Source organism: Pseudorasbora parva, chromosome 1, assembly GCF_024679245.1.
Source record: "Pseudorasbora parva isolate DD20220531a chromosome 1, ASM2467924v1, whole genome shotgun sequence".
Taxonomy (NCBI): Eukaryota; Metazoa; Chordata; class Actinopteri; order Cypriniformes; family Gobionidae; genus Pseudorasbora; species Pseudorasbora parva.
In genome coordinates, this window is record NC_090172.1 from 7,415,424 (window position 1) to 7,438,004 (window position 22,581).

Consider the following 22,581-nt stretch of genomic DNA (forward strand, 5'->3'; position numbering starts at 1 on the left):
ACACACACACAAGATAAAAATGCTTGTTTTGCATTTTCCAATTTGCTACAGGTTATTATTCATATCAGCATAACAATTTCAATGAAAAGTTGCATTGAAAAGGGTATTAATTGTATTAGGTGTTGCTTTAATGTCAGAAAGGCATGAACTATGTGCTCTTCAGGGGAAGAAAAAACATCTAGAGTAAAAATGTATGTCATAAATGAGAAATCATCACGACACACTGAACAAATCCTGGTAATCTCTTTTATTTAAAAAAATTGGGTTTCCAACTTTTAGATATATCAATGTGAACAAAATCTGTTAAAAATCTGTTTTCACAGTGCACAGTTTAACCTCTGTACAATTGTCGCGATAGGGCAATTAGAAAATTCATCATTTGTTCATCATTGGAATCCCTAGTTTCACTAAATACTGAGTCCCTTGTGAAGGTAGTTAATTGGCCAGTCCTGTGGTTTCTCCTCCCTGTAATGATGACGCTATCCTCAGAGCCTCTTCCAGTGAAGTCTGCTCATTGAGCTACAAGATAAAATACAACACCTGTTCAATAATACATACAAAAGCCCAGCTATACAGTTAAAGATCAAGGTCAAAACTAACAGTGACAATATTTTCATCACAAGATAGTGGGACATCATAGGCATTGACATACACTGATGAGCCAAAACATTATGACCTAAAATGACTAATATGCAGTTGGTCCTCTGCGTGTTGCCACAACAGCACCAAGAGCCCTGAAGCTGTCCTGTGGTCTCTCACAACCATCCTCAAAACCATCTTTAAAAAAATGTGTGACTTGTGTCTCAGTAGACTTTCTGTTGGCTCAGACCAGATGGGATAGCCTTTGTTGCCTTTGTGTATCGATGAGACTTGGGTACCCAACATCCTGTTGCCGGTTTGTGGTTGGTCTCTCCTCGGACGCTGTTGGTAAATTCTCATCACTGCTGACTGGGAGCTACACACAAGCCCTGCCATTTCACTGACCCAGTCGTCTTGCCATAACAATTTGTCCCTTTTCAAAGTTGCTCAGATCTTTAATAATGTCCATTTCTCCGGCATCCAACATGCTGGTTACAAGAGCTGACTGTTTGTTAATAACATCTAATCCACCCAGACCTTAATATATAGCTTTGTTAGGAGCTAATCAACAATATTTGCTTCACCTGTGACTGAATTATAATGTTTTGGCTCATCAGCGTGTATCTATGTTACCTTCAAAAATCAGATAAAGGTATCTCAGTAGGCAGGATGTGACAGCCTACATGACTCTTAAAAATACAAGGCTTGATAACTTGGTAAAGGGTAAGTGAGAAAATTCACACAGTACCAAACTTTTGTTCCAGACATAAATAAAGGCTAATTTCACACAGCACCGACAGACACGACCAAAGGCAACAGACACTACATTCATTTGTGTTTGATCAATTGTTTTTCAATTGTCAATTGCTCCCTTGTCAAAAAATCCTATTGGAATTTCACTTAGTCCTATAGGATCTTATTAGATTCTTAGAATCCTATAGGACATTCTGATTTATTTTAATGGAACTTCACTTTGTCCTATAGGATCTTATTGGATTCTTAGAATCTATAGGACATTCTGATTTATTTTAATGGAATTTCACTTTGTCCTGTAGGATCTTATTGGATTCTTAGAATCCTATAGGACAATCTGATTTATTTTAATGGAATTTCACTTTGTCCTGTTGGATCTTATTGGATTCTTAGAATCCTATAGGACATTCTGATTTATTTTAATGGAATTTCACTTTGTCCTGATGGATCTTATTGGATTCTTAGAATCTTATAGGACATTATGATTTATTTTAATGGAATTTCACTTTTCAATGAAAAAAACACAGAGATTGGCTTAATATTGTTATATAACCAAAGCAAAGCGTTTGCATAGAAAAACAATCACACTTTCAAATGAAATAATTAGGTTGCATGTTCCTATAATAATACAAAATACATTAATATAAAATACATATAAAAGTGCCACTTTGTCTCACTATCTAGTACAGGGGTGGCATTTTGCACCTATGAATGGCTCATATGACTAATTAATTTTAAATTCATGATTTAATATCAATGAGATTTTTTATTTATGTAATGTTTTAAATCTAGATGGTTTATGTAAATGATGTGTGACTGTGGCGTCATGCGCATGCGCGTTGGACATTCAAATCGCGTTCTTCAAACCACACTGGAGCAGAGTTGCCATGGAAACGGGGACTCGGAGTCAAACGAGCAGCACTTCCTCGACGCTGTTTTCACTAGTTTCAGGTGAGTTTAGTCCCTAAAACCACACAAATAATACACACAACTGTTCCTGACACCTTTCTTACGTTAACTGACACACTTCAATTGAATATTTACTTGATAGAAGTGTCTTCGGGAAAAGTCGGCATCTCAACTGTTTTCACAAGAGGGTAACTTAAGCTAACGCTATCAATTTGATCGATTGAGCCCTTGTTTATGAGAACTTGAGCTTTTAAATAAATCTTTATGTGAAACTTAAATGTTTTGATAGTTTTGTTAAGGTTTTGCTGCTAATTTGTCAATGGTACGTATCAAAAATCTAAAAGTATACACTGTAACATTACTGTTCATCGATGATGTCAGTTACATGGAGCGCGAAAATTAGCTGCAAACTGGTAAACAAATATTGTAAAAATGTTCTGTGATTTCAGGAGGGACAAAATAACCCATCTACAACAGAGGGGAAGATTCCAACATTTCTGGAGGAAGCTGCTGACAGAGCTGTAAGAAACGGGTGAACTGAGGAAGGTAATTTTAATGCATGTATTTGACATAATATTTGACATAATATCAGCATGATTTTAGTTATTTTCTTTAGCAATATTATACATATTAAGAAGGCTTTGGCATTCAAAACATAAGTGACAGTGAGCAATATTAAATTAGCAAGTAAACCTAAAAACACAAACCCTGTTTATATTAAAACAGGTCATAAAACTATTGAGTTTTACTGGTATTATCTATAGTGGAGATGAGTGTGATGAGGTTCAGGTGTGAGTAATCAGTATTCGGGAGAGGGAGTGCGCTGTGATTGGCTGGTGTGAGAACCTGGCAGATTTATAACAAATAGAAATTGAATTTGAATCTAAAATCGTGTTCTGTATTGTTAAAGAATTAGTTCACCCCAAAATTAAAATTTCCTGATAATTTCCATCGGTCATTTACTAAATAAAAAAAAGCATTTATATACCTTTTACCTCAAATGCACGACTTTGATGTTGTTTTCCCACTGCGTATTAAGCCGGAAAGGTCAGTGCTGACCAAGTGCCGAAAAACTCCATCTCATGTTCTCCTCTAACTTTAAAATTGTCCGACATTGTTGTTTTACCTTTTATTTTTGTAAAGGGTGTTTGATTTAGTCTTTGCACGTTTGTTTTAACACTGGGACGGTACTTCCACATACGTCACACGCGTGACCTTTCCAACGTAATGAGGCCACAAAGCCTTACATCAAAGTCGAGCATTTGAGGTAAAAAAGTATATGTTACATGTTTATTTATTTTCTACTGAAGAATGAAAGACATGAACATCTTGGATGGCATTGGGGTGAGTAAAAGATCAGGAATTATCATTTTGGGGTGCACTAATCCTTTAATGTACATTCTTTCTGCTTTGCTTTTGGAGCCATAATAATGTATGGGTTGTGAAAACACTGAATGAATAGACATCATTGTACTTGGACATTATTATATGGTTCCTCGATAGTACAGTTAAGAATTCCAGCTAGCCGTGTGTTAATGTGGTGTGTATTCTTCTCATTTTAGCTCCTACATCCTTTTGGGCTGAAGGTCAAGACAGAACCAAACCAAAGCTGGACTGTAACCTGCCGGCCTATATGACAGACTTCACACTGACAGCTGCTGGCATGGATGCTGCATCACATGCTTTTGACACTTTTCCACCTAGAATGTATTCGTCCCCCACCAGGAGACTTCATGTCTTCATCTATTGTGAGTGGATATCATTTTAAACATTATTTTTTTTAAAAAACACTAATTTCTTCTAATTTTTATTGTGTAGTATATGTATTTTTTCGTAAAAAGAAAAGAAAATTTTAGTAATGTTTTTAAGTAATAAAGTAATTAATTGTTAAGTAATGTTGTTATAATATAATCCTGTTAATTTATGTACAGTATAAATTGCAAACGTATGCTTGTTTTGGGCACATGTTTACAGCTTATAGACATTTTAGTGGAGGAAGATGCTGTGTATTTAAAGGTGCTTTAAGTCATTTTTATTTGTACAATGTTATTTTTGTATATAAATCATTATTACAGTGGATCAAATTGCTATTTTTTTATCTGTAAATTAGCAACTGAATTTTTTAACCATTGCACAGCACCACTTTATCACCAATAATTTACAACTTTGTAGATTATTATTTCATGTCACATGAGAACACATGCAAGTTTATATTTTTGTTCAGATTATGTAATTTCTGTAATAAAGTTTGTATCATAGAATGGTAACTTCTTTCTGTTGTTATTTTGTAGATGTTTGTTGTAACTTAATTACTTAAATGTACTTCAAGATCATTTAGTAAAACCGTGGTTACACTGTGGTAATACAACCAATTTATGGTACATAATCCATGTTTTTTAAAACCATGTTTACTGCAAAAAAGTTGCTGCAGTCATAGTTACAATGGTTTTACTGTAGTATTACTACAATATAACTGTAGTAAAACCATGGTATTAAAACCATGGTTGTTAAAAATACCAGTTACTACAGTAATTAAAACTACAGTTTTACTATAGTATTACTACAATATAACCGTAGTAAAACCATGTTTTTTAATTAATTTTAATATTTTTTTAATTAACCTAACTATAACGACTTCCGCTCTGAGAAACCCGGAAATGTGAAAAGGGTCTAATTCTACTTTTTTTTCATTCTTACAGTGAACCAAGTATCCAGACATAGTAGCCTTGGTACACTTTGCTATCTTTGCTTTGTCCGAATATGCCTTCCCATGTAGAAAGTAAAGATAGCAAAACCGTGTGTGTGCGTGCGTGTGTGAGAGAGAGAAAGACCCAATTGGATCCAATAAAATCCTGTATGTATTATCTTATAAGACAATTCTCAAAGAATCCTATAGGAATCAAATAAGAATCTTAAAGGACAAGACATAAATTATCCTATAAGATTATTTCTAACGGAATCCTATAGGAATCAGATAACATTTGGAATCTTATTGGAATCCTTTAGGATTTATCCTATGGGATATTTATGTATTATCTTATAAGACAATTCCCAAAGAATCCTATAGGAATCAGATAAGAATCTTAAAGGACAAGACATAAATTATCCTATAAGATTATTTCTAACGGAATCCTATAGGAATGGTTCCAAAATATGATAGAAATTTTTAATGGAATCCTGTACAGATTTCCATTAAAAATCCTTAAGGATTTTTTGACAAGGGCTATTTTTTTCGGGTCGTTAAAGGTCTGAGAAATGATGTACTAAAATCTGTTAATTGTCTGCGTTGGTCTGTGTCTAATTTCATTCAGTTTGAAATCTTCTGACTGGATGAAATCATAATCTGAAGCAGAAAATCATGGTCTATTGCTATCATTTTCTGTGAAATTGGTCAACACTGACCGCTAAAAAATCTGAAGATTGTCTGTGACTTTTGGCAATTAGCATTAATTCCTCTGACGGTCAATCGTGAAAAACTCTGTAGTGAAGTGTATTCCAGCCTTACCTGAACTGCAATCTGTGTGCCGTTAGAAGTAGCCAGAAGAGTAATTGGGTGTGCCGATAAACCACCTTGTGTGTTCCTGGAAGTTAATTCTGGCATCATAATAGTCATCTAGAGAAAACAGAAAAAAATACTTTAAAATAGTTCATATGATCAGTTTATAGAGTGCTGCAGGGATGACGTATTTTAATGGGCCAAAACCTGGAAAAGAGCAGTTCTGGTTCTGAAGATCAATGGATTTTTTGAATGGGTGGCAACACTTCAGTTTAGGGTCCAAATTTACTAGTTGCTTATTAGCATGCATATTACTAGGATATTGGCTGTTTATTAGTACTTATGAAGCACATATTAATGCCTTATTCTGCACATCCTTATTCTACATCCCTTAATCCTCCCCAATACCTAAACTTAACCATTATCCTAATTATTAATAAACAGTAAGTAGGAGTTTACTTCGGCAATAGTTGTGCAGCCGTCAACCGATTGATCGACAGATTAACTCATCTACTCACCGGTCCGCTTTCACGGCCTCGTGTTTATAATCCCACTCTTAAAAACTATTCTAACTCAACAATTTCAGGGAAAATGTTTTTAAATAAAGTCTGAAATGGTTGTTGAAAGCTTTGTTTAAGGCCTACATTTTGCTTTTTACATCTGGCAATGTTATTTAGACAAAGATCAGTAAAGGGCTGAATACAGTCTTGTGATAATTAGGAAAGAACCTTTTATGTGTTTGCTGGAAGTGAAAACCAAAAACATGAATATTTACTTCTCAAATTTACAACAGCCAAAAATCCCACACACCTGTCCTTCAGTCCCATCCTCTGAGACCATGGTCACTGAATGAGCCTCCGCTGAAGACAGCAAAGACTCCGTGGGTGGAAAGGTGATCATACTGCCATCTTGTGTTACCATTGTGATTGCATTTCCAAGAGCCTGTTAAAATCACAAAACTTCCCATTCAGCACATGCATTGTGATGAGCTTCTGGATTTGCTATAGACATCTATGGCAGCCAGTGCTGGGTTGTAACTGATTACAAGTAATCTGGACTACATAATTACATAAGCAGATTAGAAATTAATTATTGTAATTAGATGATGATTAGATGTTTTAAAATATTGATTTGACTGTGCTGACACTATTGAATGAGAACTAAACTGAGCTGGAAATAACAGTTTTCTGTAGAACTATTTTTAGTTGAAATGAGACTAACTTAATAATTGAAGATCTTTACAACAGAAGTGATTTAAACTGAACAATGACATTATGTTCTTTTAGAGCGGCTGTACAGCCAAAATGCGTCACTGAATCATTTTCCTGTTATCACTGTGAAGCTGCTTTGAAACAATCTGTATTGTATGAAGCGCTATATAAATAAAGGTGACGATTTAATATTCACAAAAAATGGCAGTACATTTATCATAATTCATTGACTGTCAATAATCCGCTTTTTTCTGTTAAATCTTTCTTTCTAAAACAAAGACTATTGCTTATAAATGTTCAGATAGTCTTCCAGTTTTGTGGAATTGGACACACAGACCAGCCATTAGTCAAGCGGCTATTTTTACACTGAAAATATTGTATTAAATTGCATTATGCACAAATGCATTATAATAGTCACAGATTCCTTGTTATGTTACTGAAATTGATTCTGAAATTGGTTGTTTTAATACATTATACTTTCTAAAAGTGTATTATAAGGTATTATAACTATGGTTACAATTATTCACAAGATCATTCTAAAATGCATTATAAAAATGCATTTTAAAGGCATAATTAAATAAATAATCATAAAGGCTTCATGTTTTTATTAAGCGTTTTATTTTGATTGTTATTATTTTATAATTGTAATGATTTAATTAATAGCTTTTCATCAATATACAAAGTCACTGTAGCTCCTTCTCAAATCCTAGTTTTGGAAACAGTGACATAAAATAATGTGTAATACACTACATTATTGTTTAACATTTATTGTCTTTGTATTTTTATATTTAATACAGTACAAGATTATCTCATACAAATCAATGGGATGAACAGGTTAGGACAAAAATAATCTAAAAAGTAATGAAAAAGTAGTTTGATTATAGTACCTAAAATTTTTAATAAAATAGATCAATAAATACAATTTTCATCATGTAATTTATATTCGGTAATGGACTACAATTTGTAAGTGGTCTACCCAGCAGTGATGGCTGCACAGAAATCAACGCACATTGCTATGAACATTGCCACAGTTTTAGGGCAAGGCTTGAAAAGTCACCGGACCAAATTCGCAGTTAGTCTTCCAAAAATTGTTGCCTACCAACAGTTCAAATGAAATCCGTTCAAATGACCTTAATTATTTTCCTACACTGTCTTAAACAGAATATTACGCTTTAATTGGTAAAGCACTTAATATATCAAAAAGCACTTAATATACAGACATGCAGTCTTCTAAGACAGTGGTTCCCAAACCTGTCCTGAAGGACCCCCAGCACTGCACATTTTGTATGTCTCCCTTATCAGACACACCCACTTCAGGTCTTGCTATCTCTACTAATGAGCTGGTGAGTTGGATCAGGTGTGTCTGATGAGGGAAACATGCAAAATGTGCAGTGCTGGGGGTCCTCCAGGACAGGTTTGGGAACCACTGTTCTAAGAAACTTTAGATGCAAACCTGTGATGCTCCATCTTGTGTGATGAGAGTCACATGCTGTTGTTCCGTGACATCAGAGATTTCAGAAGCCATTTCAGGACAAGTGTCCTCACACTTCACAGGGCTAACACTCAGGGAGGGGTCATCTATAGCCTCTGAATGCAAAAAAACAAAACAGCCCATTTCTGCTCATGAAACATCAAAATCTAATCCTGTATCTTTGATGTACGTATTTTTTCAAAACCAACCTGAAGGGGGTTCAAAATAGCCCTCCGACTCCTCTTCTATAGGCTCAGAGTCATTGTGCGCCGTACGTTTGTGCATGACTAGTGTGGAAATCTGCTTATATGTCTTTCCACAGTGGTTGCACTTGTAGGGTTTACAGGGAGTGTGCACTACATTATGTTTGTATAGACTCGAGTACTCAGTGAATCGCTTGTCACAACCAGGAACTGTGCAAACATACGGCCTCTCTCCTGCATGTAATAAAGGCACTGCATTAGATATTTCACAGAGTTGCAGTCATAGTTACATTTAGGTTAGATTAAATATTATACAGAAATAGTTCACCCAAAATGGAAATTCTGTCATTATTTACTCCCGCACAAGTCTTCCCATATCGACCTGACTTTCTTTCTTTCTTTTGTGAAAACATAAGGTGAATTTTTGGATAGTTATCACCCCAAAAAAAGGACAGTTTTGACACTATTTACTTCTTCTCATTTCATTCCAAAAACACTTCTGAGACACTTCTCAATATACCTATACCTTTAAATAGTACCTATAACACTTTTTTTATAACACCTATAAGAGTTATCAGTTAACATTAGTTGATGTATTAAATAACATTAATAATGAGCATTACATTTATTAGTCTTTGTTAAAAAAATTAACTTAATAACAAAAATTAGTTAATAAAAATACAAATGTTCATTGTTAGTTAATCTTAGCTCATTTTAGCTAGAGTCCATTAAATAATTTTAACAAATAAATAGTTCAAGCATAATAACGGGTTTGGGTTATTTACTTGTAATTATGCATAATTTACTGTTATCGCTAGTGTAAGTACATGTGTCGTGTAACTACGACACCTTAAAATAAAGTGTTAATATAGTTTTCTTTGTTAGTTTATGTTAACTGATGTACTTAACCAACGTTAACAAATGAAACCTTTTTGTAAAGTTTTACCAAAATATCTTCTGTTCCAGAAACAAAGTCATACAGGTTTGGAATGAAATGAGGGTGAGTAAATGATGACAGTATTTTTGTTTTTGCCTGAACTATCATTTTAATACAATGTAAGGGAATGAGGACTGGTGTTAACAAGCTCCAAAATGGATGATGATTTTAATTTCTAGGTGAACTACCCCTTTAAGGTAAAGAGCAGCACACCTGTATGGATCCGTATGTGGTTCTTGTAATTTGTTGCACTGGCAAAGGCCCGATTACAGCCTGGCTCTGGGCAGTGATACGGTTTCTCTCCTGTGTGTGTGCGAACATGCACCTTACAGATGTTTGAGGTAGTGAAGGATCGTCCACAGCCCGGAAAAGGACATAAAAATGGCTTCTCTCCTGAAAAGAACAGAGGTTATTGATAGGAGCCCAAGTAATGTATCACATTGATAATAAGGCAGCTACCAGTAATATGAAAATGCTAATATATCATCGCTGTCTGGAAAACCTTGTATCTCTGAAAACTGTACATATTTGAATCATGTGTGTGTGTGTGTGTGTGTGTGTGTGTGTGTGTGTGTGTGTGTGTGTGTGTGTGTGTGTTTGTATAAGATAGGAAATTGTGTCAGACCATGCATTTTATTGCAATTTTAATACCAGATTTATTTACTCCTCAAAGCTATTTTAGGCTACATTTGTGTAAATTAAGGACCCTTTGCATTACTATAATACAGTTTGTTGTGGCAGCACACTAGAAAATGCTGCACTTATTTAAAGAATCAGTTCTTAATATACCCTTGCTTTGCGAACAAGTCCAAACTGCGTGTGGTACTTCATTCACGATAGAGGTGGGTGGAGTTATGAGGTTTTACCAACAGTTTGAGGATCCAAGGGAGATAAAAGGTTTAGTCACAAGCTCTTTTTAATACTTTTCATTGATTAGACATTTTCAAAACCCAGCGACAGACATAAAGGGAGACCAATAGTAATAATTTATGAAAATGACAAAAAAATGGAGATACAAGGTTTTCGGCCCGAAAGCGACGATATGTAATTCTGATGCATGCTGCTTTTTGCCTACCAATCAAATACCATGGTATTTTAACACAGTACTGTTTGATTACTGTATTCATATTCAGATAATAATATTCCAAACACTTAGGTGGAAGATTTTAAGAAGGCTAAGAAAGTACCCGTGTGAATTCTGGTGTGCTTTTGAAGGTCCCCTGAGGTCTTGAAAGACTTTTTACAGTCCAACTCCTGACAGCGGTAAGGTTTTTCTCCAGTGTGTGTCCTGATGTGACTTTTCAAACCATAACCTAAAAGAAAATATATGACAAGTGATGAATATGTAAATATGAAAAATACGTCAAAAATACGCAATTGCTCAAATACTGAATTGAGGTCAGTAAGATTTAAAAAGAATATTTTAGTACAGTTATGTGATTGAAAATGTAGTAAAAGAGTAATTTTGTGAACAAATTATTAGAATTGAAAAAATAAAAATAAAAATCACACTATGTAGCATTTGGCACTGTAGCATTAAAAAAAACTCTTTACTGTCTTACTCTATTTAATGCAACCTTGCAATCATTTTTATTTCATTTTTATTTACTGACCTCAAAAGTCTGATCTAAGACATAAAGCCCCCTGCTGATGTGACTAATTGATTTGAAGACTTTTTGTTACCTGTTGCAAACTTTTTTCCACAGCCAGGGATGTCACAACAGTATGGCTTGTCACCTGTGTGTGCTCTTTCATGTACCTGAAAAAACAAATCCTGAGCACTTAATCATTATGCACTGCATTTGTAATATTGTTTATGATGAATTACAAACCCGATACCAAAAAAGTTGGGACATTGTACAAATTGTGAATAAAAACAAAAACGATGCAGAATACAACATAGATGACATATCAAATGTTTAAACTGAGAACATTTATAATTTTAAGGGACATTTTTAAACTTCATGGCATCAACACATCTCAAAAAAGTTGGGACATGGCACCCCCTCTTCTTTTTATAACAGTCTGCAAACGTCTGGGACTGAGTTGACAAGTTGCTCAAGATTAGGAATAGGAATGTTGTCCCGAACTGGTCTAATACAGGCTTCTAGTTGCTCAACTGTCTTAGGTCTTCTTTGTTGCATCGTCCTCTTTATAATGTGCCAAATGTTTTTTATGGGTGAGAGACCTGGACTGGCCATTTCAGTACCCGGATTATTCTTCTACGCAGCCGTGATGTTGTAATTGATGCAGTATGCGGTCTGGCATTGTCTTGTTGGAAAATGCAAGGTCTTCCCTGAAAGAGACAATGTCTGGATGGGAGCATATGTTGTTTTAGAACTTGGATATAGCTTTCAGCATTGATGATGCCTTTCCAGATGTGTAAGCTTTCCATGCCACACGCACACTCATGCAGCTCCATACCATCAGAGATGCAGGCTTCTGAATGGAGCGCTGATAACAACTTGGGTTGTCGTAGTCCTCTTTAGTCCGGATGACATAGATTACCAGTTTTCCAAAATTAACTTCAAATTTTGATTTTGAGCCTTGGCTTCTTGAGGAGAAAACGCCTGCGCTTCTGGATCATGTTTAAATATGGCTTCTTTTTTGACCTATAGTTTTAGCCAGCAACGGATGAATGGATGGATTGTGGATTGTGGTCACCAACAATGTTTTCTGGAAGTATTTCTGAGCCCATGTTGTGATTTCCATCATAGTAGCACTACTGTATGTGATGCAGTGCCGTCTAAGGGCCCGATGATCACAGGCATCCAGTATGGTTTTCCGGCCTTGATCCTTAAGCACAGAGATTGTTCCAGATTCTCTGAATCTTTGGATGATATGATGCACTGTAGATGATGATAATTTCAAACTCTTTGCAATTTTACCTGAGAAATTCCTTTCTGATATTGCTCCACTATTTTTCACCACAGCATTGGGGGAATTGGTGATCCTCTGCCCATCTTGACTTCTGAGAGACACTGCCACTCCAAGGGGCTCTTTTTATACCCAATCATGTTGCCAATTGACCTAATAAGCTGCAAATTGGTCATCCAGCTGTTCATTATATGTATATTAAACTTTTCCAGCCTCCTATTGCTACCTGTCCCAACTGTTTTGGAATGTGTAGCTCTCATGAAATCCAAAATGAGCCAATATTTGGCATGACATTTCAAAATATCTCACTTTCAACATTTGCCATGTTATCTATATTCTATTGTGAGTAAAATATAAGTTTATGAGATGCGTAAATTATTGCATTCCTTTTTTATTCACAATTTGTACAGTGTCCCAACTTTTTTGGAATTGGGTTTGTACATTTATTTACAAGCTGATAAGCTCAAATACACAAGCCATAATAACCTTAAGATGATTTGCAGTGGTGTAAAGCTTTCCACATCCTTCATAATTACACCGAAAACATTTCTCCCCTGGCTGCTGCACATTACGCTGAATTCCTTGACCCTGAAGAACGATCTAGAGGGAGGGAGGATAAACATTATTGAGTAATAGTATTATTGGCTACTGATATTTTTATATTGCATGAAAATTGTATTATAACCTGCATCTCCACAACACCATGAGGATCATTGGTGATCAGCTCAGAGTTTGTGTATGAGTCAATTTCCTCAATCTGCAGGAAAGAATTCAATAGAAAAAAAATTCTTACCAACTTTGACAAACGATTAAGCTAAAAAAACAAAAACATTTACAATATGTAACAATGTTACGTCATTTTATATCATCGCAAATACATGAATAAATATCTTTGCATTCACCCATGTCATCTTTAAAGGGTACCTTGGTTGTATATTGCTCCAAAGCATTGATTGTTTCTTGATCAATGGATGTATCTGTCTGCAGATCTGCTACTGTGCTATTTGTCTGGATTGCCAGAATGGTGTTGGGCTGCGACATCTGAACTGCATGATGGATGTAAGCGGTAGACCCGTCCTCTAATTGCACCGCCTGCAAGGTACTGGGTTCATACGTATCTGCAAATGCATTAATGACACAAAGACAGATCAAAATAAATATATTAAAGCATGTTCAACCGAATCCTATTTAAAATCCTTCTGCACACACTCTCAGAAAAAAAAGTTTCAGTGGGGTTCTATACAGAAGTCTAGGGCTCTTGACTTTTAAAGAACCCTTTATGCCAGAACTTTTCTATAAGAAGAAAGTCTTAAATGAGTGCATAATACTTTTTGTAACAATTTGATACTGAACTCATGATCTGAACATCTGATACACCACCAAGACATATGGTAAAAGGTTAACAAAACATATACTATTGATTTAAATGCTACATTTGGTATAACATTGGGGGTGGAAATTAATAGTTTTAGACAAGGTGCTGGCAACCTAATGTGCAGGATAATGGTGACACCAGAATAAAAATATTCATGATTCTGAGGCTGAAAATACTGAATTATTGTAGACGAATATGCTTGCATTCTGTCACTGACTAGATATATTTAAAATAATGTAGGCAATTTCTTACTGGTAATATATAACATTAGGGATTATCAGGACTAGGGCTGTGCAATATTGAAGAAAAATGCGATATGCAATACCTTGTTAAAATATTTGATATGCGATACGATATTGCTATTAGTGTATAAAATCTATTACAATTTTATTTACAAAAAAATTGATTTAAAAAACTGAGAATGATACCATTTGTGCGTTTCACAGTCTCTCTTGTCACTACAACTTCTGAAAGTGACCAGCAGTATTTTAGCATTAATGTATTTCACAAATCTAACAATACAATTTTAACATCAATGTAAACAAACAAAAATGTAATGCAAATATTTAAATACCAAAAACTCTTTGCTTGACTTGGTAACATAGTTATTTCAACCTAAAACTGAACAACAATAAGATCCAGGTTAACAAAGACACCTGAACTAGGGGTGGATGATTATTTGGGTTATTTTAATGTATCTTTGTTACTAAAAATAAGAACTAAAAACAGTAGTCTTCACATTATTTGAATATACACTGAAGTATAATAAAGCTATAAAGGTTATTTAGCCAAGAGCACTGAGTGATTTTCTCTTTTTCTTTTGTTGTTTGACAGACAGCAGCAGGTTTACTCTAGAATCCCCTTGACATGCATTCGTCTTCTTTCCCCATCTGAAATCGTTCACTTAAAGCATAATCGACTCAGTTTACATAAATGCTCATTAAGACAGCCATTTTGACATAACTGTGTGTATTTAAATGTGTGTAACAAGACACGAAACAGAACTGAAGGTAGGGCTGGGCGGTATATCCAGTTTGTACAATATATATTTTTAGAGACAATACAGAAGAGGCAATAGCTTGTATATCGATATACAGAAGATTGATACGATCGCATCTGAAAAATAGCGGAAGAATGAGCTGATGCAGGGACAGTGCATGATACAACTCGTCCGAAACATGACATGCTTTATATTAAAGACTTTACATGAACTGGTAAGATAGTTAACAAATATAGTTAGAAGCAGCTTGCCCTGTCAGACGCTCTGAGAAATTAGGCTATTGTGCTGACTGACTCAGTGCATAACATTTCACCGGTATATTCTCCCTCTGAAAATGTTAAAAAGTCCCGCAAATATGTCCATTTTGCTGTCAGAGAGGACGACCCTTCTAAAAGTAAATCTCCGCTAAACTTCATGCTTCCGCGAATGAGCGAAGCTGCGTACACTCACGCCAAACAGTTGTGCAATGTATATTATATTATGAGAAAAATAAAAGTGTTTATTGACCTATGATGCATGTAAATCTATTGTAGGAGACTCCAAAACAAATTAGGAACCTTTAAAAAAAAAAAAAAACTAACACAATATGGGCATTTTAATGGTGGTGAGGTTCAGTACAACTTGGTACCATAACCATGATCTGGCTTGCGTTTCCACCACAAACAGTACGCTTATAATAGGAGTGGTGTAGTGTATCGACACCATTCTCAAATGAGGAAGAAAGCGACACTGTAAACAACATTGGACGACATACAGCAGATCTTGATCTTTTTTCTGGGCATGTGGCTGCTGTCACAAGAAGAAGACACGTTTTGTTTGAGCCAAGGTTGCAACGAAAAACAAAACAAAAAAGCACCCGCAAGTGACAATTCTCTGTCACCCAATCAACGTTCTGCAGTGAGTCTAGCTCCACCCTTTAGTACCCTTTAGTACCCTTGCCTTTAATACAACATCTGACAATGGAAACGGCAAAAATTGCGTACCGTACTGAACTGTACTGAACCGTAGCGCTCGGTGGGAATGAGAACACGGCTCTATAGAACTTTTTCTTTCAAGAGTGCAGCAAAACCAGAGGAAATGATAAACCTTTTGTGGTGTGGTGGATATAAGCAGTAGTTCCATCTTCCAACTGCACAGTCTGACCATCTTCCAGTCTTAAGCTTTCGCTGCCAACAACATCACAAACAGATGAGCCTGTCCAGTTATTTGGCTCATCTAGTGAATATAAAATAAAAAATAAAAAGACATTATTTGAGTATTACCATCATAAGCCTGTTCGTAAAATAATAAAAGCTAGATTACTTCCAGTGGAATTAACATAAAGATTGGCTGCATAACAAACAGAAGAGTACCTGCTTTTGGAACAGCAATGTGTTGCACATAAGCAGAGGATCCATCTTCTAACTGGATCACCTGTCCTTCAACTATATTGCTTTCTGAGGAAAACAAAGAGCACTCAGTCATTACCTCACTCAAAAAACAAACAAAAAAACTGGTCAACTGTGAATAAATATGACATTTAAAAAAAAAAAAGTAAAAAAAAAAAGTCCATGGTAGTTATTCACGGGACTTTGATATGTTTATATATATATATATATATATATATATATATATATATATATATATATATATATATAAAAAAAATACAGATTGCAGATCTTCCTGATTATTTACAATAATAGTTTATTTGAGCAAGATTTTATTTGTTATATTGTGTGTGTGTATACATATACTACGTTAAAATGTAAATATATAATTTTATATATTTATATTTATTTATAAGGTCCTGTAGAACGTTATTGTTCTTCAAAATGCAAACATGCATGTACAGATGTTTGATAGAAAATGTAGAAAGAATGTGCTCAATGATAACAAATAAAATGGAAATGACCAACAGATTTGCTAATCAATATGCTAATTTGTTTCCTATAGAAGAAGATGCTGATCTATACATCTCATAAGCGTCTCTCAGGTGAACAATGTTTCTGCTCAGAACTCGTTGTTTAGAAGGCATCGTAATAGACATACCTTGAGGGTTGTGAGGTATATATGCAGTGGAGCCATCCGCTAAAGTCACAGCCTGCAAGCTGACTGTGTCCATGCTCTGATCGCCGTCTGAATAATTAACAAGAAAAATAGAGAGATCAGGATGACTGACATTCAAATGTCTCTTATGCTGACCAGGGCTGCATTTATTTGATCAAAAGTACAGTAAAAATAGTAATACTGCAAAATAGTGTTACAGTTTTAAATTATTATCATATTTTCATATTTTCAACATAATTACTCCAGTGGAACACGCCGATTTGCTGCTGAAGAAACATTTATGATTATTATCAATATTGAAAACAGTTGTCCAGCTATACATGTTACTTTCTAGGATCCTTTGGTGAAAAAAAAAACATTTATTATTTAACAAGAAAAGCATTTATTTAAAAGACAAAAAAAATGAACAATATAATGGGCCCTATTTTATAATGACTGCATGGTCTGAAGCGAATGGCGCAGGTGCACTTAAGATGTGTCCAATCCACTTTTGCTAGTTTAATGCCGGAAAAAGTGTCGGCATACCAGGTGCATTGTCTAAAAGGGTTGTACCTAGTCTCTTACTGATGGGTGTGTTATAGGCGTAATGTGCAATAAACCAATCAGAGTCTCATCTCCCATTCCCTTTAAAAGCCAGTTGTGCTCGCACTATGGCGGATTCGCTTTTTACATGGCAGAAAAGACTGAGCCCTTCTTCAGAGAGAAATCCTTTTATTTTTAATATTTAAAAATGTTTGTGTGCTGCTGCGCGTCCGTGTGTGTGATAAGCAGAATGTACGTACGTTGTGTACCCGACTATAGGAACATATAACTAACGTGCCCTTTAAATAACACAAAAAATATTGCGCTCACAACACAAAATACCAACGCCCCAACAATGCACCTGAACACACCTGGTGTGTTGCCATTTAAACAATGTGTCGCTGGATGTGAAAATGATAACTGTGTCTGGATGAAACTAGAAAAAAACACCTGCGCCGCATTCCGCCAGGTATTTGATAGGGCCTAATGTCTTCACTGTCACTTTTGATCAACTTAATGCATCCTTGCTGAATAAAGTGTGTGTGTTTTTTTTAAACAAAACAAACCAAAAACCTTGTGAACCCAAAATTTTGACCGGTAGTCTGTATGCACAGCTTTCCCTTTAATAAAATGCCAATGTCTGAAAAGAAATCATTTATAAAGTGTGCAGCTCTTACCTGCAATCCCCACAGCCTCAGTCAAACAGAGCGTGACTTCCTGAGCATCACCATCATCCTGGAAATCTGCTGACTGATTTATCTGAGCCAGCAGCATTATAACCTGAAATCAAATGTTAGGAACACAATATTACTATATGGGCACATTCAGTAAGAGTTATGGAACTGTGATGAAGTCATTTAACAACAACAATATATTATAACAACAATAATTTAGTAACAGAGAAGGTGCCAGACAATAATGTGTGTTTGAGCTGTTTGAACTGAAAGCAACTTTTACTGACATCTTTAAACAATGGGACTGACATATTTTGTCTCAAGATGCACACCAGTAATGTTTAAAAAACCTAAAAAATCCATAATTGAACTAATCCTGGCTTAATTGAAGCCCTGTTATATAAATATATAAATTAAATTAAAATAATAAAGAATATACTTTACAATTTTTCATGGCCCCAAAACATACAACTACATACAGGTCAACATGGGAATAAAACACAATGCTCCTTCCTGTCTGCTTCATCATGATATTTCTATAGTTTTAGGGTGCTTTGCATATCTCGGCTGTGACGTCACCAAGCGCTGCCAAAGGCCATCTCGATTTGAAGGATTCTTGAAAGAGAGCCTTCGTTTTGAGTCCTTCAGTCGACTCATTTTAAAAGATGCATCGAGTGTATCTTTCGCGTCCTTCAACCACCCACAAACATTAGCACACGTTCCAATTCACGCAAAAGAACTGACAGAAAATTTGTTGGCATTGAGCCAGTATAAGACCATTATGAAATATAAGCACTGATATATTATAATATACATTAAATATACAATACATCAGTGAATGGAATGGATGTTTTTGGAGATCAAGGCATAAATGTTATATTTTGTTTTAGTGTAAATTAATCACCAACACTAACTGACAATAATGGAATGTAAAGATTTTTAATACAAAATATTTTTTTTCCAAAATCAAGCAATTCTTCAAGATATTAGTTCTAAACCCATAAGAGCTTCATTCCTCTTCGAACTTAATTGCAACTTGCAAGGCCCAGAAAGGTAGTAAAGACATTGTAAAAATAGTCCATTAGGCCTAATGTTATGAAGTGACGAGAATACTTTTTGTGTGCAATAAACAAACAAAAATACAACTTTATCTAACAATTTATTCTGTCTCATACACTGTTGACAAGATAAATACAGTGCAGCGTTTCCGGGTTCTATGGCAGGATGGCGGCTTTCCATTGGCTAGCTCCTGCATCAGCATTACATATATCATAGTGTTCATGTGAACAGTGTCGGCCAATGATGAGCGGCGTTCTGATGTAGAACTCGGAATAGCTGCACTGTACTAGAGGTGGAACGTTCTCTGTAAAAAAAAAATCCCCAACCACAATTCGGCACGCACTTGCATCGCGGTTCATCTCAAAGCTGATGACGTATCTATGATATTGTTTGTTGAAAATAACAACGTGTAAAACAGACAGGCAGAGTTAGGGTAATGTATTTTTTCCACATTCTGGCTTCCCAATTCATTCACATCTAATCATTTAGCAGACGCTTTTATCCAAAGCGACTTACAAATGAGGAGAGCATTAGAAGCAACTAAACAAACAAGAGCAACCGCCTGCAAGTGCTGTAACAAGTCTCAGTGAATCAAGCGCAGTACACATAGTACTGTAAACAAACACTTTTTTATTATTAATAATAAGAAGCAAACAAACAGAAAATTTAATCAGATCTATCTAATACATTACAACAACGGCAATAATCAAAAAGCGAGGACTAAACAGTCACTCTTGTATGCGACTACCATGACTCAGAACTCACGCATGCTGAGAGGAGATTTGTGTGTGTGTGTGTATTTTTGTGTGTATTGTTGTGTGTGTGTGTGTGTGTGTGTGTGTGTGTGTGTGTGTGTGTGTGTGTGTACTCATCTGAAGCCGAGCACACAGTGCGCAAATTATACCTGGAAAGCCTGAAAAGCACTGGTTATTTTAGATGTATCTTTGCTCTGTTGTATATATTTGAGCCTTTGCTTGTTCTATTTTGTTTATTTTTACTAATTAGCCTGAATATAGCACATACTGAACCGTAAACCGTGACCCTAAAACCGCGATACAAACCGAACCATGAGTAATTTGAACCGTTCCACCCCTAGTATTTTCTACATCAACCCTAGTATTATTTACATCAAAAAATATCTTAACTTTTGTTCCGAAGATGAACAAAAGTCTTACAGGTTTGGAACGACAAGAGAGTGAATAATTAATGACAGAATTACACTTTTTGGGTGAACTATCCCTTTAAGGAAGCCAAAAATACCACAATTTTATTAAGAGGCCCAAAACTGAGCAAAAATATGCAATTTGGTGCAGTGGTTGATATTTGTGTGGATAATTGATAGCTTGTAATAGAATCAATGAGGTCTCAACAGATTATTTACATAAAATGCATATCAGTTGTCACTCGAATCTCCCAATAATATGTCTGAGTAAATACGATTTTTTGTGGGAGACAAAACAACGATGATGATGATCAAATAAAGGTCCATAATGGATCATATTTGATACTCACATTTTAAACATGATTTTTCTTTTCTTTTGTAAAATGCATTGATGATCAAGTAACCCTATAAACTGTTTCAGTCCAGTAAGTTCATCTTGAAATATTACAAACAATATAAAAGTTATTCATTCATACGTTTAACGTAGGCTACCTACGTTACTAGCTGGTAGAAGGGGACAGTATTTACAATAATAATAAAATGCCTTTGGAAAAAAAAAGTACGAACTATCAGAATTCAGATTTTTTGTTTTGTTTTTTGAAATTCATGTATCATATATGATGAAGTAGGCTAAGGATTCAGATTATATAAATTATTATGAAACATTCATTATCACAAAAATACTATGAACCAGATAGTTCCTTATCTCAAAACCCTTTTGTCCTTTTGTACAGTTTTCTAGTCACCTCAGTAGTGCTGCTTCTGCTCAAGTATGACAGTGATGTACTTATAATTTGTTAAAATAAATACATAAATTGGGGTTAATCTCTCTACGCGCACACACCTTTAACACATGAAAACACTGGCACATGATGAGATGATGAGATGTGAACTCAAAGTAACGTTAGCTAATAACCTGCCGCGATATTCAGTGTCCGTAAGAAGTAAACAAACCGTGCGACACTTACATCCGATCGTTTCCAGTAACGTTACAGCGTTTATAACCCTGGTTTATTACTGCTGCTGAAGCGAATCTGATTCTCAGTAGCTAACAGTTACAATGTAGTGCATATCGCCTGATCTATTACATTAATAACAGATGTGTTTAGTGTTTCAGACACTCACCTCGCTGAAGAACTCAAATATATCAGAAACGGCGCACCGGATTAAATTATATGTGTAATATTTCCATACATCAAGGTCCTAAACATTGTGAAATACAACGGTGTGTTTTGAATTGGTATGTTTCCTCTGTGGTTTTAATGTCAGAGAACAGAGTGAAAATGTCTATTCTGCCCCCTGTTGTTCGGGAGTGAAACATTCTCAGCTATAGGGATAGTTCACCTAAAAATCTAAATGCAGTCATTAATTAATTACCTAGAAATGGATCAACAAACCAGATTTTAAGGCCATGATGTAGTCTCTGACATATGTGGTTGCTAGGGTATTTTAGGTGGTGTGGCTAGGCAGTATGTGGGTGGTGGCTGAGTCATTCTATATTTAGGAGTACATTTCATGTCAGCCAAAAAGTCAGGAAATCAGTATTCTTTTTTTGATCAATAAACTAGGTGGTTGAATAATATATGCTCTTAATGTGCTAAATTAATTATTTGGCAAGCTTAAGCTCAAATGACATTTTTAAAATATGTTATTGAAAATGAACATTATCCATTATTTGTCAACTGTGTTGCAGACAACTGTGTTGTAAATCCACAGTATGCTGAATTTATTATTCACCACCCATACCAAGATTTCCATCTCCAGAGATATCCCTATCTATTTTTCTGACGGTTTAGTTCACATTCAAAAGATTTATGACCTAAAAACCACACATAACACAGTTGACAGACAAATTAACATTGTTGACATTAGAAGGAAAAGAGAAAAATCTCTTTAAAATTATAACTTTATTTTTATTCAACAAAAATAATTACAAGTAATTAATCAAATTTTAATTGAATAGTTAACAAGGATTCACATGGTTGACAGTTACAATTTATGGGTAACAGTTGAAAGGTAACACAGTTGACATTTCGGCCATTTTTGGGCGTTGTGCAAACTGCTGGCCTTGGATTAGTTGCTAGTTGACCTAAAATAACTTACGTTTTTATATTCTTTTTCTACACATTTATAGGCTACATATGTGACGCAAATTCACCAGAACGCTGATAACACAGTTGATGGTCAATGAATCTATATTATGTGCAGACAAAAAAAAAAAAGACATCCATGAGCAAAATATTATTAAAAAAAATACCTGTCTCATAACGTAATGATTATTTCAGACAAATATTTATAAGAGATATA

General features: G+C 35.1%; 1 protein-coding gene and 1 long non-coding RNA gene across 2 annotated transcripts; one reads left to right on the forward strand and one right to left on the reverse strand.

The window, feature by feature from the left end:
- Window positions 1–232: 232 nt before the first annotated feature.
- On the reverse strand, window positions 233–21,553 carry znf143a (zinc finger protein 143a). The gene is made up of 16 exons (XM_067415089.1): window positions 21,400–21,553; window positions 18,057–18,159; window positions 16,840–16,926; window positions 16,164–16,247; window positions 15,898–16,026; window positions 13,361–13,554; window positions 13,122–13,193; window positions 12,923–13,036; window positions 11,243–11,318; window positions 10,747–10,872; window positions 9,773–9,952; window positions 8,629–8,856; window positions 8,402–8,535; window positions 6,548–6,679; window positions 5,747–5,854; window positions 233–519 (listed from the first exon to the last, which is right to left on the reverse strand). Exons 2-16 carry the CDS (start codon window positions 18,151–18,153, stop codon window positions 436–438), a joined length of 1,845 nt encoding a protein of 614 aa, XP_067271190.1. The 5' UTR covers window positions 18,154–18,159; window positions 21,400–21,553; the 3' UTR covers window positions 233–435.
- On the forward strand, window positions 2,220–3,940 carry LOC137040474 (uncharacterized). The gene is made up of 3 exons (XR_010897909.1): window positions 2,220–2,283; window positions 2,691–2,787; window positions 3,804–3,940. It is a non-coding gene; the product is annotated as an uncharacterized lncRNA (long non-coding RNA).
- Window positions 21,554–22,581: the final 1,028 nt, after the last annotated feature.